Raw genomic sequence first — 18,399 nt, 5'->3', positions numbered from 1 at the left:
ATGGATGAGAGTACGATTCTATCACACCTCACAGTTGGGGGGGTGGGGGCAGAAATGGCATCAGGAAGAATATAATGTGGTGTAAAAAGACCTCATTAAAAAGCCTGTTACCCATCTGAAGGGAAATGGAAGTGATAACTGTGCTTGCATAAGCCTCTAACTGTCCTTGCTCTTCCCCAAGATGGCTTATCAAATTATCTATGAAGAGCATATCTCTTGCCTCTGTGAGATCATATTGATGATTCTGAAAGACACTTTCCAATATTTTATTGAGAAATATCTCTGACTGCCCCAAAGATTTTCATTCCTGTTTGCTTTCGTTCCCTGAATGATGTGTAATGAAGCTGTTCAGTATACTCAACTAATATGTAGGATGGAAATACAATGATTTGAATAGCAGCATCAGGCAATGCATAAATGTGTTGCTAGTGCAGTTAAACTTCTATTAATAAAATTGAAAAACATTTCTATAGATTTCTGTCTCAGTAACATGCTTGCATATAAGTGAGTTTTGCCTGTGGTACCTTGAGGGTAGGAAGGCTCTACAGAGAGACCTGGACAGGCTGGGTGGATGGGCTGAGGCCGACTGTATGAGGTGCAACGAGGCCAAGTGCCGGATCCTGCACTTGGGTCACAACAGCCCCATGCAGCGCTATAGGCTTGGGGCAGAGTGGCTGGAAAGCTGCCCGGTGGAAAAAGACCTGGGGGTGCTGGTTGACAGCCGGCTGAATGTGAGCCAGCAGTGTGCCCAGGTGGCCAAGAAGGCCAATGGCATCCTGGCCTGTATCAGAAATAGTGTGGCCAGCAGGAGCAGGGAGGTGATAGTTCCCCTGTATTCGGCACTGGTGAGGCCGCACCTTGAGTCCTGTGTTCAGTTTTGGGCCCCTCACTACAGGAAAGACATTGAGGTGCTGTTCAGAAAAGGGCAACAAAGCTGGTGAGGGGCCTGGAGCACAAGGCTTATGAGGAGCAGCTGAGGGAACTGGGGCTGTTTAGTCTGGACAAGAGGAGGCTGAGGGGAGACCTTATAGCTCTCTACAACTGCCTGAAAGGAGGCTGTAGTGAGGTGGGTGCTGGTCTCTTCTGTCAAGTAACTAGTGATAGGATGAGAGGAAATGGCCTCAAGTTGCGGCAAGGGAGGTTTAGGTTGGATATTGGGAAAAATTTCTTTACTGAGAGGGTTGTCAGGCATTGGAACAGGCTGCCCAGGGAAGTGGTTGAGTCACCATCCCTGAAGATATTCAAAAAGCACGTAGACAAGGCACTTCAGGACATGGTTTAGTGGGCATGGTTGATGGTTGGACTCAATGATCTTGAAGGTCTTTTCCAACCTAAATGATTCTATGATTCTATGATTCTACCTGGGTAGGACTACTAAACACTGTGGGACCATGTGCTATTTTGGTGTCCATGGTTTAAGATAGAATATAAACAAATTAGAGAAAATCTATAGCAGAAAATATGCAAGAATTACAAGGCAAGCACTATTAAGAGAGCTACAAATATATATGATGTGAGACAGACGAGTCCAGTGGGATGCGCTCAAAATCTATAAATATCTCTAAGGTGATATAAATGATGGATGACAACCATTTGGCTGCTAAAGACAGCAAGACAAGACAGAACGTCTTGAAGCTAAAAAAGGGAGTTTCAGAAAAAAAAGTCCGATGGTGAGAGCAGTCGGTAAAACAGACTCTTCAAGGAGATGACCGAGATGTCCTCCCACACACGCGCAAAGAAGTTGGATCTGTCATATTAGTGGAAATGTGGCCTTACACAATGCAAGGTCAGAGGTGTAAGACCCCTGCTTACCTTGATAAACTACAAAGAACGCATACCATGTTGTCCCATGAAATTTGGTTTATAAAGCTGGGATTCAGGAAATCCTGTTGTCCAGACACTTCAGTAAAAGCTGTTTTTCACTGTGTGAAGGATACTTAAGCTGGTAGTGTGGCACCAGATTCAGTAGGCTATAGGGTGCCATGTAGGAGATACAGGCTTCAGAGCAGATTTAGGCACAAATCTCTGTGCTGCTTTGGGTTTGCGTACGAAGGGCTGTTTTCCAGAGCACTCTGCAAAGAAACCAGCATGAAGAGCCCTAGATTACAACCAGGGTCCATGGTGGATACAGTAAGAGTGATTACAAACAGGATGGACTGGTGTCCTCTAGATATGATGGAAAGAGAAGATTATTTACAGTAAAATGGATGAAGTACAAAGGAGTGGTGGAGAAAGTTGTCTATGAGGATCTTATGTCTGATCTGTGAGAGTATTTTGGAAGGCTTTCTTGGTTTTCCCATTTCGAACAACTTCATCAAAGGGCCTGACTTCCACACTGGACCAGGGCCGCTCTGTACAATATCACTCACCACAGCAGGAGGCAACGTAGCATGTTTTATATGCCATCATCATTTTTTAAGACTTGAGTTTAGGCAAATACCTGCAAAACTTCAATGAGTCTCACTTTTCTATTGTTTTGATGTGAGTGCATTCAGATTTCTGCCAGATACTCTTCCCCTAGAAACAAGTCAGTTCTCCAAGGAGGCACTGCTCAAATAGGCATGACCCTGCAGCTACAGCTTCTGAAAGGATGGGCCAGTACAGAGTGCTGGGCTCTGCTTGAAGGACTTGGGAGAAGAAGGCAGGGCAGAGAGCCAGGAGTGCCTTGAGCAATTCTACAAGCAGCAAGCCTGTTTGGAGCAGTAACAGCTATTGCTGGCTGGTGACTTTTGGGATAAATGGGATCAAGGCATTGCTTCAGTCTTAACAAAATAAACACAGGAGGCAGATGGAAATACAGAAATGTGTGCAGACCACCTCTTAAACTCAGCTTCCAAGCAGACTGTAGATGTGCAGTGGTTGTACATCCTCTCTGGTGTAGGGATTCCTGCAGCCTCCTTCCCATTTGGTCACAAAGCTCACGGTGCCTCTCTTCTTGGCGTGACTGAGCCTCTGAAGAATGTGAGATAATGGTATTTCTCACTGCTAACTAGATCTTTTCTGAGATCTAGGATTGGGCAACAATTTCCTTACAGCTTAGTAATACCATGTTTCTCTTCTCTAGCTTGCTTGCCAAATACCCAAGTATTTTGGACAGAATTTGGTCCTTTGTGGCTCTGTTTCTCTTTTGAGGCCATTTAAACTGTGTTTCTTGTATTTGTCTTCAATATTGCTGTAATAATTTTTCCCTTTTATAAGGTCTGAATATGATATACTGGTTTCCATCCCTGAAGCTTTTTGTAAAAGAAGGTGGGAGTAGCACTGCAGTCATTTTACGGACTGAAAACTCATCAGTCTGACCCAAGGATATGTGCCAGGGCTCATCAGAGCACACTAAAACACAGTGCAGAGCCTTTCCCACCAAGCCATTCTGCCTCCAAAACTGCAGACTTCTCTCTAAAATGAGGTTTTCTGTTTCACAGGTGCTATAGGAACAGAAGTTGTTAATGTTTCTGCGTTGCTTAGAAAATGCGTGCTACTGTATAAATGCTAATTAATAAGTACTACAGTTGCAGATGACAGCTTAGGAGTGCTAAGTCGGCAAACACTGGCAGCGAGTGGGCATGCTCTGTGTGCAGAAACTTCAATGTCTCACCCACGCAGCTTGATCTGATGGCCGGTGCTTATTTCAGTAAAGTATTGCTAATTAGGGCTGTTTCTTTTAATACTCATTTCACTATTTTTCTGAAAGATTTAAGCATGGATGGGGGGAATGAATCTCTGGAGCTAATCAAAACTAATAGCAGAGCAAATAGTCCCTCAGAAACTATTAGGCTTGGAATAGTTCTCCTTGGAGACAGTTTAAATGTAAAATTATACCATGTCCTTTTAAATAATGTTAGCCTTTCTGCAGTGATTTTCATCCAGCTTGAGTAGTTTGACATCAAAAAAGGAACCAAATTAAAACAGATGCTTGGCATGAATAGGGCTTATTTTTAGAAGGAAATATTACTGGAATGGAAACCTGTACATTTTCCAGCAGCACAGAACTGCAGAACTCTGTGTCTGTGACACTTTCATTGGAGTTAATATTGTAGATGAAACTGTCAGGTTAAAATTTCTGCATGTATTGTTGCACCTCCTTTCTTCAGAAGGGATGCGAATCCCACCTATAGTCAGTTCCACCAGTGGTGCCCTGAATTTTCAAATATATCATAGATATGGTGTAGACATAATGTGCAAAGGGACACAAAATTAATTCTCCCTTTGCTCATCCCTCCTCTCCCAGGAAAGGAAAGGATTTCTACAGGGAGTATCGCATCACACCGTGCTATATAGATCTCTTCTCAAATGTGATTAACCCATGCTTACACTCCAAACAAGCTTTCAGAAAAAACTCCGACGTATGTAATAGAAAATAAAGCAGCAGACGTGACTAGACAGAGCTTTTGCATTCTGTTCCACTTAAGGGGAAAAAGCAAGTCAGAGCCAAGCAAATGTTTTAATGCAGTCTTGTTTGTTCATTAAAGATGCACAAAGTCCTTTCTCCCCAGCACAGAAAGACCCGACAACAGGCAGCAGTTTCCTCGCTGCTAGCCCCAGCTTAGCCTGGCCAGAGCCCCATCCTTTCTCCTCAGGCCTGCGTCACTGCTCTTCCCATCAGTGCAGCTCATGTTTCTTTTCTGTCTTCTTTCTCACCTGGTTGCTTTTCTCTCACCCTTTCTTTTAGGCCATTCATTTTCCAGACAGCAAAGGCAGTTAAATTGTCACCTCCTACCTCTTGCCTTTTTCCAATCTCACAACTGTAGTGATGGAGAAACTCCAAGTGAGAAACGCAGCCGTCCTCCTGTCGCAAGGTCACCCGGGTTAATTTCAGCTGTTTGAAAAGGCAATTTGTATTAACAGGGCTAATTCTGCCCAAAGCGGATTAGGGAGTGCTCACACATAGCATTTCTTTGGCAGGGCTGTGAAGGCTGTAAGTCCCAGCTGGTGGGTGGTATCAAACAGCTGAGGACTCTAACATCTGCTAATGGCATAACAAGATCCAGAAGAAGAAATTTATCTACACAGTTGGAGGCACGCAGATACCTTCACAAAACTGCAATGAGCAAATATAAATATATACTGGCTGTATAGTTGCTGTACCAGTTTCAGCAAGGCTAAACCCACACAGAACTGTATGGATACTCTCTTTTATACTCATCAGCCCACTCTGGCAAGGCTGAAGACATTGAAAACCCATTAGTAAGGGAGAATCGGGTGATTTTTTTTGACGCAAAAGACTTGTAAAAACTGGCCAGACATGTTAATTAGGATTCTGAAAATATTCTCTCCTGATCCTTTCTTCCTTGACAGAGAAAGAGTTCAGTATTGTCCTTTGATGGAGCTCAACTAATTTTAAAATACCATGAGGTTCTTACCCTGAATTCTGCTGAAGGAAATGCACCTTTTCTTTCAGCTAGTCAGTGCAATACACAAAGGATGAGATAGTCAAAGAACAAACAAGTCCCCTAATAGAACAAAGGACACTATTGCGTGTGCTGAGCCCATCTTACTCTGGATTGTTTCACCCACTGTTTAATACAGATGAGTTTCTAAGCAATCCCTCGGTGTCCAATGCATAGAGAAAAGTCTATTTGTTGTATGGCTCAGTTTCTTATTTTTCTGAAGGACAACAGAAGACCCCTGTGCTTCGTAGCTCTTCTCTGCCAAAGTACAACAGAGCTCTTGTTACATTTTCAGTTAAGTTATTCATACATTATGATGGCTTTCTGAGTTGGTGTTCTTCACCACACATCTGCAGAGAGAAGTAGAAAAGTGGCATCATTACATATTACTCAAAACCTCAGGACTAGTAGCAGAGAAAATCTTCCCTTAACTCTAACAGAGAGTGGTTTTGTATACATTTTAGTTGAGTTCAAATTAGAATGAATTTCCTAAAGACAAGGCATCATTCCTTGCACAGGAAGAGCTGCAGGAGGTTCACGGGCTGTCACAGAGGCAAATAGAGAAGAGTCTGTCTTCTCATAAAACACAATGTCTCAGAGGAAACAGAGTGACCAGGGTGGCAAATGCTCTTTGTTACCACAAGAAATAATTAGAAGTTATGTAGTTTTGCTCAGCTTTTAATCAGAGTTTAAGAGTGTCATTGCTTATCTGAAATTCAGACAGACATATTTAGCTTGCCAGCATCCAACAGTAGAGCTTGAAAGCTATTAGATAGCAAAAAAATTAACTGATTAATAATAATATTAATTCTGAACAAGGGCAGACAGTGTGTCCCATGGTGTGGCCATGTGTGGTCTCATGTAGGAAGTCTGATGAGAGTAGGGCAGTTCCTGTATCCAAATCTGTAACATTAAATGCTTTTTTTCTTTCTAGCATTGCAGCTTCCAGTATACAGGTCAGAAACAATCCAGAGCCTTTGGTCCTCATTGGAGCAGGGTAGCCGACAACGGGCTATCCTTGTGGGGTCTCTCTGGGCAGCCTGAAAGCACAGCTCTGAGAGAAATTGTGTTAAAATTAATTTGCAGACCATACCTAACTGCTACATTGGTTGAGTGTGAAGTGCCAGATACGCTGTTGCCTGGTCTGCACGATCTGCATTGGTTGAATTCAGTGGACAAAGCTAAAACCTCTCCATACGCAGAGGTAGGCTGACAGTAATGCTGATCTTTAAAAATTAGAATTGAACTCCAAAGCAGGAGCTGGAGGAAGAAGCAGTAGCACAGAAATGGAAAGCCAAGTGCCTGGCGTGGGTGTCTGCTCTGGTAGTGGTTCACTGCCCATCAAAGCCCACTGGAAGGAATCTCCGTGTCCGTGCCCTGGGAGAGCCCCGCGTGGCACCAGTGCTTCCAGGAGGCAGAGTACAGCCGCGGTTAGACTTTATAACACCTCCCTCACCTTCACGGGGAATCGCCAAGTCTGACTTGACGAACGCTTTTCAAATTACGGTCGAGGCTGCTCCATATACCTTGGCATCGACCCACTCCAGGAAGGGGGAGGCATGTGTAGATAAGCACGTAGGATCGTGGACGAGGTGTTCACGGTGATTTTGGACTCTCTGCCCCGCAGCCTGGGTGTTGCCGTCTGGAGAAGAGAGCAGTTACTGCACAAGTACGGCAGAAGCCACGTGGCCGGCGGGCGCGCGTGGGGAGAGCGTGGGGAGAGCGTGGGGAGGGGGCCGTGCTGGGGCTGCCTCCGTCCTGCCCCTCTCCTGCTGTGTCTGCACAAGGTGCTCGGAGCGTGCTTTGCCTCGACGTTACGCACAGCAACACTCATGCTGAAAAATCAGAAAGTGCAGCTGCACAAAGAGCACTTATTTAACACCTGCCTTTCCACTTAAATAATTTAATGCATTTAATCTGATACTTTCTGAGAATCTCAGAACTACTGATGAATATCACCGGAAGCCCATGACGCGTCTTCCTTAGCTCCTGTGTTCGATAAGGAGTGCTGGGCATGCATTTTACCACGGCTCATTTCGGAACTAAGCTGGGCCAAGATTTGCAGGTGTTCTGGCGATGCAGCACCTCAAGTCATGATGCAGACGCCTCTGGGTGTAAAAAAGAAGGCAGCACCCGCTGGCCAAACCACCCTGATTTGGCAGCTTCCCTCTCTGGAAGGTCTAGCGTGGGTTTAACAACACACCGAAACTTTCTGAAGAGGAAGACAAAAGGAATCGGGTATCACGACGGAGCTATGGGGCATATTTAAGGAGCTGCTGTGGCCGTTGCAGCATGTGAATAAAGAAACTCTGCACCCTGCAGCCGGTCTGAACTGAAGAGAGATTTCTGTTCAAGCTGCAGCAGCCACCTCGTCTGCTGCTTCATCAGTCATGGGCCAAGTGTAAGTCACAGGCATGCTGAAGAGAGGCACAGTCACGGTGACAACCTCTTGCTGTGGAGGAAAAAAATTGTTCTGGTCTATCCAGCTGGACTGCCCAGGGACTGAGAGGAATTGGGCAGGTCCCTTCACAGCTCTGACAACGATTTGTTGGGTGGTTTTCGGCAGCTTGTCCATTTAATCACTGTATTGCAGCTTGTGGACATATTGAAGCAAAAAGCATGCATATTTAGTAGGACTGTCTTAAGATTTAGATTTATGTAGCATGTTGTGAATTAGGAGCATTATATATCATGTACTGCTGTTGCTACTAAATCAGTAGCAGACTGCTTCAGGTTATGTTACTTTGAGTTTCGTGTCAATAGCTGAGACTATTTTTGGTTTGGATTTTTTTTAGGCCATATATATACATTTATTGTCCTGCATTATTAATAGTTGCTTAAAATTTTCCACAGCTCTGGATATTTCCTTTGACAGGAAAATAGAACAGAAAAGGAATCTGGAATATATTACTTGCTACAGTACCATAGTGATAGTAGTACTTCGCAGAGTGGTAGCAGTACTTCTGCAGTGAATTCTGCTGGTTTGTACAAGGCAGGCAGAGCCTAACAGGTGCACATGTGTGTAACTCCATTAACTTGACAAGAGCGATATTAGTTTAGCCAAGGAAGTGGCCCTGAGGATCTTTTTATATGTTAGAGTTATTGCTTGAGTGGGACACATTCAGTCACTGTGGTTGTATTTATGAGGAGTCATTCAGGCGGGGTTTCATTGGCTTTTTGAGAATGTCTCAACTAAACTGGGAGAACAACATTTTTCGAAGGAGGAATTGCTAGTAGAATTTTTTCCACTCACCTGTTTTTGATGGTTTTTCTTTCATTTACTCAAATGTGGACAACAGCCATTTACCTGCATCGGCTCCCTCTTGCACTTTCACTTGTCACACTGCTATTAATTCAGAATCGAATCACTGATACAGCTTCAAATGCATACTTCAATCATGGATAACTACTGACCATCATTATCACTGTAAATGCATGCCAGTCATGATGACTATGAAACCTCTGATATTTATTCAAGTATGTACTATTATAACTGATGCATAAAATTCTAGACAAATACTTAAATGTGTATTGCCATAATTAAGCCATTAAAAATGCGTGCAAAAGCAGCCAGGCATTTATTCTCATTAACAAAAGAGATTTTTTAAAAGTTGTTTCCCTGCAAGCACCATTGTTTTAAATCTGTGCTCCGTGCCTAGTTCTTAGAGAGAACTAACCACATTTCAGGTTGGAAGCCTTGAAATCCAAGCCAGTAATGGAATTCTGATTTTCTGAAAATGCCACCCATTCCTCTTTGGTAAACTTGTTACTCAAAAGTACTGCTACTGTTTTCTAGCAATAAGAAATTGTGCCAAAAAACTGTACTCCTAATGGGTTTCTAGTAGAATGAGTCTTTCGCCATTCCCTGTGCAGTTGCATTTGAGATTCCAAAATACAGAGATCTCCCCTGGATTATTTTATAGCTATTTTTTGTTTCATATTTATCATTTAAATCTGCAAAGTGAGAAGTATTAATCAGTGCTTTCAACTGGGCAAATGATCGAAGCTCTTTGACATCCCAAATACAGGTAATAGGAGCATCAATGAGAAGCCGGTGCCATCCCAATAGCAGGCTTTCCCTGCAATGATGCTCTCTAAGCAGCAGGTGTCATGTTTTTCTGAGCTGCTGCTATAGAACTAAAACGGTTTCATGTCTCACTATACTCTCTGATAAGGCAAAAGACGCTGAATACAGAAAAGTGATATATAGAGCAGATTTCTTTCTAGCTTAGGAATGGGCAGAGTTTGGTTACATGGCCAAATGCAATCTCTGGCCACTCTCTTGTTTATTACAACAGCATGGCCCAAGAGTCAAGCAATTACCAACAGCTTCAACTCAGATCTCCCCTGACAGTAAATGTCTATACATTTTCATTTCTGACAAACCCACCTGATAAGTAATTTCTATTAATTTATCAGCAGATAGACACGCATATGCCAATATTATGAACGTATCCATTTTTTATGTCAAAGAGGTCATTTTAAAACTACTATTATTTTAAAACTCTCCAGGTTCTTTGATTTCTAAATGACACTTATTGTAACTGCCATTATTTACAGGCAAACCATAGGCATCAAAAAGAGGGCCTATGCCTTCAGAATCTCAACTAATTATTGCTCTATCTGGCTTTGGCGCATAGCCAGCATGGCTCTCATTTGCACAGGGTTTGAGCTGTCCTCTCCTAGAACAATGATTAATAGAAGAATTTAAAATGCTAATTTGTTTTAAGTGTAGAAATTGCTTGTTTTGTGCTTAGTGCTACTAGCTGATATCTTACTACACTGTGCTTCATTTATTCCAGATAATTGATAAGAGCAAGAGAGACCCCTCTGAAGAAATTGAGATCCTCTTGCGATATGGACAGCATCCAAACATTATAACTCTTAAAGATGTGAGTAGGCTTTGAGCACTTCAGCATTAAATGATTTTCACCTTATGGTCAGGCTCACCTACCAGTCCATGTCTGGAAAATTCTTCAGTTGAAGGTCAGAGCTAAAACCAGACCCACTGAAATCAATGAGAAAACCATGATTTAACAAATTACTGGATAGCAGTTGGAAAGACTGGTCAGGTTGTACATTCTCCAGTTAGCATCTGACCAACTGTCAATAAAACTGAAGGGGCACAGTGCTGGTGAACAACAAAACGTGTTTGGTTTTGCAGCACTTTTCAGCAGCGAGATCTCCCTAGTTGGGTGTTTTGGAGCAAGTTGCTGAGCACACACACAGTGGTGCTGCTGGGTAGGGGATGCTCTTTCAGCAGCAGCAGCCATTCCCATGCAGCCTGTGGTATCTGCTGTGTTGGGAAGAGGAGAGCTCACCAAGTCACTTGGGTTTCCCCTGGTAGTGTTCTAATACTTACCTTCTCCTCAAGCAGCCTGAGAAGCCATGAAGGTATCTTTCTTCAGCATTTCATATGAAGAATAGCCTTTGCTATGCTTACATGCAGTAATGACCTTTAGTCGGAGATGTTTTACTTGCGCTGCCTGCGGTCTCACCCACACCTTGTCAGATTCAGAGTTTACAGAACAAAGTTCTGCTGGTGTCAGTGGCCAGTACATTATGGTTCAGACCTTAGAGAAGTATATAAAAAATTTCTAATCACATGCCCTCAGGAAAGTCTCACCTAATTCCCAAATGTTAAAGAGTTATCTTAAAATCTGTGCAAAAAAGGTCTTTCCAAAAACATCTAGCATTGATGCCTACAACACCGCCTATTACTGCGGTCCAGATAAAGGATTATGACATGAAAACAGCTGCCTTCCAATTTAGACAAAAAATGCCTTTTACCCCTTGCAATTGATGTTGAAGGTAGATACATCTTGCGGCTGTTGTCAACAATGCATTCACCGAAATTGCAAATCTGAACTATATAATATCATTGGAAGCGGGTCTTGGCCAAGAGTATAATACAGTTCATTTAGCTGATCATGAGTCAAAGGGAAATATTGATATTTGAAATGGCAAATGTTACCCTGTAGAAGTGGAAAGAGAGAACACTACTGAGAAGGAGGCTTGGGTGAGAGCCAGCAGACATTTCAGGCTGTGCAAAGTGGTGCTGCTGCTTTTAGCAGCTTGGTCTGCTCTGCTGACATGATAGCAGATAAGGAAAGCTGTGTTTCTGTGTGGACAAATCAGCAAGTTGCTACAGACCCAAGAAAAAAGTGATGATTAGGTCATTTTATAAAGTTGCCTTTTCTTTTGTTAAGCGTAATAAGCACGTTTCCCACACATTAGCCGATATTTTCTTCTTGCAACACCTCACACACGCAAGCCAACACTGTGATTAAAGGACCAACCTTTACCAGGTTAATGGGTCCAAAGCATATATTTATTCTGTTACACTTCCAGGTCTATGATGATGGGAAATATGTGTACCTTGTGATGGAGCTGATGCGGGGAGGTGAGCTCCTGGACCGCATTCTTCGGCAGAAGTGTTTCTCAGAGCGGGAGGCCAGTGCTGTGCTGTGCACCATCACCAGGACTGTGGACTACCTGCACTCTCAGGGCGTAAGCATTGCTTTTTTGGCTATTCACATCAACATTCTTAAAATCTGACTTTTAGAAAAAGCAAATAGCTGTGATTTTGCTTCTCTGAAATGTAAATACCTTTTTTTCCCCAAAAAAAGTCTTTCTCCATATTTATAATTACATTTTTGAAATAGCATCACAGGGTTTTTAGCCATTTCCCAACTGAACTGCAGTATGTTGAAGTGGTATTTTCATTCCCAAACTACACTGATTTTCAAGTTCATGTACCTTGTTGAGATATTACTTGTTTACTTTTTATCACAGTCATCATTGCAGTACCTGATCTTTTAGCAGAATTTCAAATAGGGTCGCTGAATCAGCAGATAGGTAGAAAATCAAATGCTCAGCTTTCCAAATGAAGTGGCAGTTTGAGCAGCTGATGGGAAAGGCTTCTGACATGCTGTTAAAGAGCTGGCTTTTAAAATCTAAGCTCTCTATATATGGCAGTTTGAAATTTTTTTCCTTTTCTGCTTTTCAGGGACAAGCAGTTTGGATGACTAGTCAAATATTTGCTGCTTTTTTCTGTTTCATCGTTAAAACAAGTGCATTTTTTGCTTGGGCTTTTATGTTTTCATGATAGTTTGTCAGTCTTGCTATAACAAATAAAGGCTGTTTTCCCACCACTGAAATGCAGCATGTCTGGTAAAACACGCAGCCACTTGAAGTTGCGTCCCTACAGAAAGGATTTTTGTGAATACATTTTGAAAGGAGGAAAAAAAAAATCCGTCCCTTCAGGTGTGAGCCACTCACATTGACAGTCGCAAGAAGACCCTCACACACTTTCTTCCTGTGATGGGATTTCTTCTTCGCCTTTCAGCTGAATATTTAGGGCCATCAGGTCGCAGGAGACTCTGACACTGACGTGTTTGTACAGCAACCTCCTCTGACTGCCCTCAGAAAAAGTGTCCACCCTTAGAGCAGCAGCCTCCATCTTAATACACCAGCAGAGGCTGTTGAACATGTTCTTTCTGATTTTAACAGACTTTAACCTTTTTTTTTCCTTCGTTTGCCTGAGGCTTTTAAGCAACTTTTCTCCAAAACTTAAATATTTTCAGCATGAGCTCTTGACCTACCTCAACCAGCAGACCAGATATGGCAGCCAAGCCAGGATGCTCCCTGACCTCCTCTCCTCACTTGTTACTCACTGCTTTCTTGTTAAGGTGGTGCACCGAGATCTCAAGCCAAGTAATATTCTCTACATGGATGAGTCAGGAAACCCAGATTCCATCAGGATCTGTGACTTTGGGTTTGCCAAGCAACTGAGAGCGGAGAACGGGCTCCTCATGACTCCCTGCTACACGGCCAACTTTGTGGCCCCTGAGGTAGGATCACATTTTAAAGCCGTGAGTAACGAGCCTGTCCTAGGAAGCAGTCCTTCCTCCCTCTCTCCCTTTTCCTCCCTGCCTTTACAAGAGGAGCAAGGCAGAAACCAGGCTACCGGCACTTGCACAGCCTTTATTACCATAACTTTCCTATTCCTGATCTTGTCAGGGCAGTTGTTTCTTCTCCTGACAGAAGCCGGTGTCTGTCTTGGACTGACGTGCACAATGCTTTGGCTCATTACTAGGATAAATAGCTTTTTTTCTCTAGCTGCTTCTGCTCAGCTGCTTCCCCTCTAGTGCACTGTGTCAGAACGGGATAAGGCTTAAGAGGGAAATCTTGTTGTCAGGAATAAGAGTCAAAAGAAAAATCCATGCATGAAATCCTTACCACACCGAAGTCAGTGGGAGCTTTGTTGTTGACTTCATTGAGCTAAAGAAACGTCTCTCCTCTCGGCTTTCCTAGTACCAGTCCCCCCTGTTATGGGGGATGTAGGAAAGGGCTGCTTTCCCGTTTTTACAGATGGGGAAATGGAGGAAGACCAAACAGCTTGCCCCAAGCACGGGGAGAGGTGGCTCTGCATCACTGGCGAGTGCTGTTCCTTTCATGCTGCCCCACGGGAGTGGGTTTGGGTCCCACAGCTGTTTGAATGGTTTGGGTTTACTTGACCCTTGGGACATTTAGAGCTGCTTCCTTCCAATGAAGGAGCGAGAGGTTAATTTCCTGGGTAATTGTCCATTTCTTGGAGTGATGCTTATCAGCAATTTTAGTATTTGCAATATACAACTTCAAATGTATGTCTTCCTCTGCTTGTTATGGTCCTTGTAAGAAAAATACAAAACTATTGCCTTTCAATACTTCATCTGTCCTCTACTGTCAAATACCACTGTCTCCCTGTTGGTATCATTCAGCAATCTTTTCTTCCTCATAACTCTCCTCCATCCAATGTTCATCTGCGTGGTATGTAACTGGGAAGAGAAAAATGGGATGATCTTTCCGTACAAGGCCCTTTCGTGACCAAAAGTTACAGGAATCACAGCCTTACAGCGTCAGAAGGAACATTTGCTAAATTGAGACCATTGCCGGGGCAGTATAAATTCAAAGCAGATTTTTTTTGGTAAAAAATCTTCCATTGCCAAGACAGATTGGTTTGTTATTTTATTGCTGTTTGGTTGGGTTTTCATTTTAGAAACTGGAATGAGCTGTTTAAAATTTATCAAAATACGTAAAAAAAGTTCTGTGGCACCACAGCAGTTCAATTTCTGAACCAAAAATAATCATGTTTGCAAGATTTAAAGCACTCAGGTTTTCTCCAAGGTACAATGTGCTTAACATAGATGTAGCTATTTTTCATGATGGGCTATTGCGTATAGTGTCTGTAATCACAAACGGTGCCAGCCCAATGCAGTTTTAGATCAGACTCTTCTGATTTGAACTGAAAGCAGAAATCACACTCCCAGATGTTTGTGATGACTAAGACAGGGACTGCTAATGCAGGAAACGTTGGAGATTAATTGAAACATTACCAGAACTGGCAGAGGGATTACATAAAGCCTTAAGTGCTTTTACATTTTACCTGTGATATAATGCTGCCCTGCAACCGGGACTCGACTTTCACGTTCCCCATCTGAGCCCCGCTGCGACGTCTGCCATACACCCACGAAACTAAACGAGGCGGCAGAAAGTCAGCCGAGCTGATGCCACAAGAGAACAGTGGCAGAGGAAGGAGGACATGTTTGCCCACTTGGATCTCCCTTTATTTTGGAAACATTTAATTTGGGGGTTAGATGAGAACATGAGCAAAGATGAAGGCTATCCGGGAGAAAGACGCTGGCTGCCACCTAGTGTGAGCCATGCTGTGTGCAGGGAGTGAAGAGCCAGCCTGGGTCAGGAGGGAAAAGGCAGCCTGCTGTTTCCCTACTGATGCAGTAGGGTCCTTTTGGATAAAGTAAAAATATTTTATTCTGCAGTTTTCCTCCAAAATCCGTGAAGAACTACTCGTTTGGCGTTGTTTATTAGCTTTCATACCCATAGGCATCTCTGCTTGTGTCACAACTGAGAAAAGCCTGTGTTCGTAGCATTGTTAATCCAATAAAACAAAGCATATAGAAATAAAAGGGGGTTGGATAACTATCTGAGCCATTATCAGAATTGGGTGAACCCAGGGGAAGTTTGTTCCTTGTCACCACAACGCCCTGCCACATGTGGCACCAAGAACCAGCTCTTGCCTCTATTTCAGATCCCACCAACTTCCTGAGGTGACCTAAACGCCCCTTCACGGGTGGTAAATTCTTCAGCATCGATTAGAGCAGGACACCACTGCCTGTTTTGCAAAGCTCTTTCCCCGACTGATTTATTTCTAAGACACATGCCTGTTCCTGTTTGATAATATCTGCCCCCTAAATCAAACGCTAATCGTTTTGGCCAAGGTTTCCCACACTTGCTCCTGCCAGCTCAGCGTTCTTGCTTTAACCACAGTTGCACAGACCGGCTGGAGACATTTTCAAATAGCAGCGACACCAGCTGATAACTCTCACTAGATCCTGTTGTTACCCGTGGGGTGAAGTTGCTGTCGATAAAAAGTAACTGCCAGCAAAGCTTTCCCTAGACACTGGCACAGAGTGAACGTCCCTGTTATCTAGCAGCATTCTTGCAAACTGAATGACAGCACACAGCAACACCTGCTCATCTCTTTAGGGTTGTGTAACCGCTTGCTTAATACCCTGCTCCACTAAATATCATCACTGCCCCTTTTTTCTGCCATTTGCCTTGGACTTGATTGTCCTTGGTTATTGGAGGCAATGAAAATGTAACTGTTCAAGAAGCAATGAGAATGGCCACACCAAAAGATAAATGTTGGGTATTTGGTCTCACAAGCGAAGCAAGAAGCAACTGAGTTTGTCAAAGAGCAAAGAAGTTTCTCCCATAAAAACTAACCTTAATAGAGGGGGAACGAATGCAGGACCTAAAGTTATAGAAACAAATAAAACAGAGACCATATATATGATGCGCAGGAGAGAGAGGCAGAAGCAGGATTTTACCAGCTTTGTCAACAGGAAGAAATGCGGCTTTTTCTCCATTTTTTTTTTCCAGGTAGCAAATGTTCACTCAGCAGCATACCTGGCAGATGGTTGCTTTACCACCCAACATTTGTAAAATCTGTCGAGGCAATATTTTCTGAAACTGCTTTTCCCTAGCAGTTCTTGGTCTTTTCTGTGATGGACTTCAGAGAGGTGAAATCACTCCTGGGTAATAAGGCTGCAGGTCAGAGAAAGACTTGCTGAATTTGTACGTTCCTTTTTCATGTGCTTTGCAAAAAATTAATGTATCTACTGATCCATCAGAAGGGGACAAAACTCTCCTTGTGTATGAGAACTGAGTAAACAGAAGGGTAGTTTGCTTTTACGAGCAAGTGGAAGATCTGGGGGTGGTCCATGAGCTTTTCTGAGCCAAACAGAAACAAAGTTCTTCCCCTAAACTCAGCAATGCTGCCTCAGTTGGCGACTTCACTTTCGCTTGGACCTGCACTGACTCAAATAGGCATTTCTTCTAGTATGCACTAGCATAAATGAAATCTAGATTTTACCCTTACTGCTATAACTTGCCATCCTGTACCAATATTGAACCTACTAGTCAGATCTCTGCTGAGTACCGTGGGTCTTGTTTTCCCCATAGGAAAAAGGGATCAAGTTTTAGCCTGTTATCTCTTAAGTCCAGTCTAAATGTGGCCACTTTTCTTAATACAGAAGTAAGATAAGAATAAGCCTTTTAGCTTTCTTTGCTGTTGTCATGCATCTTTACTAGTCTGACATTAGGTATGCATTAGTGTGCATCCATTTATTGTATCAAATCCAAACTGAGCTCAGACATGCTTATCACTGTCACTCAGCCCTGCGCTTGTTGCATCCACACTGTTCTTGGTAACCTTTATGTTAAGAGGATACGTTTCAAAGTATTGACGAGCTTTTTTTAAGAAACATTTTAAAACACTGAAATGTCATTCTGCTTTGCTGTGTGTTAGATGGTCAGAGAGGCTCCCAGAGCCTCCAACAAACCGCACTTATCTCTGTCTCTGTGGAGGTGACAGATGTGCTGGGCTTGAACACTAACCAGCTCGTTCCAGCCTGGGCTTCACCTTGCGCCACACCACTGCTGAACGTTTTGATCCTGAGGCAGCCACCTGTTCAAGCCAGATAGGCGGTTAAACCCTGGAAATGTCCGCAGATACAACCACTAATTGGTGCTTTCTGAAGATCAGGAGCTAAAAATTCAGGAATGCAGATTAACCTATTTTCGTCTCTCTCTTTCCTTCACATAGGTCCTTAAACGCCAAGGTTACGATGCAGCCTGTGACATCTGGAGCCTGGGGATCCTGCTGTATACCATGTTGGCAGGGTGAGTGAAGAGGTTTTCCTAGAGCAGCCATCTCCAGTGGGCTTAGCACTTTAGCACTGATTAAGCCAGAAAGGAGTCACAGAGAGAGACAGCAAACTGTCTGGCGTCCTCTGAGAAACGTGCTCAGTTGTATGAGGCAAGAAAAAGATGCCAAGACCTGGAATGAAAATAAGTTTTTCCAGAACACATAAATATCTTTGATACTTTACAAGTCGTTTAGGTTTTTAACAGCCTGGCCCATAAGCATGCGCTGAGACCTAGACTCCTAAAAGGCTCACTCGCCACTCAAGCAGCATGAAAGTTTTAGACTAGGAGAGAAGCATAGGAGTGCGAAGGGCCGTACCATGTTCACCTTATCCATAAGAGGATGTTCATTTGTTTCTATTAATACATGTATTCCCTTCCGCTTCGTTCTTCTTCTACTGTTGTTGTTATCAAGGTAACTGAGCACCTTTAAAGGCTAAAAAAACCAACCCAAAATCCAAGCATAATTTTCAGATACTATTTGAAAAATATGCTGCAGAAAAGATAGAAAGTAAATGAACAGACCAGCAAGAACAGCAACAGGCAGCAGGAACTTGGCAAAAATATACTTAGCAATGTATTGGCTAAAGTTAAATATTGACACAAGAAGACCTAGACAATGAGACGGATTGAAATAAGCAGTGAAGGATAGGAATAAGACATACTGGGTTGAATGGGAAGCACAGTTTGCAAACCCAACCTGGAGTTATCAGGCCCCTGAATTTCATTTCTCAGGATATGG

The 18,399-nt window shown here is 43.1% G+C and overlaps 1 protein-coding gene across 2 annotated transcripts in view; it reads left to right on the top strand.

Annotated features, from left to right (window-relative positions):
* Window positions 1-18,399, top strand: part of RPS6KA2 (ribosomal protein S6 kinase A2) — a 172,413-nt gene that overhangs the window by 148,245 nt on the left and 5,769 nt on the right. For both annotated transcript variants that reach the window (XR_012651700.1, XM_075036113.1), the window contains exons 15-18: window positions 10,190-10,279; window positions 11,739-11,897; window positions 13,079-13,240; window positions 17,557-17,633. Coding sequence is in view for 1 of the 2 variants with exons in the window: in XM_075036113.1 (XP_074892214.1) it covers window positions 10,190-10,279; window positions 11,739-11,897; window positions 13,079-13,240; window positions 17,557-17,633 (488 nt within the window). In the remaining variant the exon portion in view is untranslated. The remainder of the gene's footprint in view (window positions 1-10,189; window positions 10,280-11,738; window positions 11,898-13,078; window positions 13,241-17,556; window positions 17,634-18,399) is intronic.

This window comes from Buteo buteo, chromosome 9 (assembly GCF_964188355.1).
Source record: "Buteo buteo chromosome 9, bButBut1.hap1.1, whole genome shotgun sequence".
Lineage (NCBI taxonomy): Eukaryota > Metazoa > Chordata > Aves > Accipitriformes > Accipitridae > Buteo > Buteo buteo.
The sequence above is the reverse complement of the archived record's forward strand: the minus strand, read 5'-3'. Positions and strand labels throughout refer to the sequence as shown.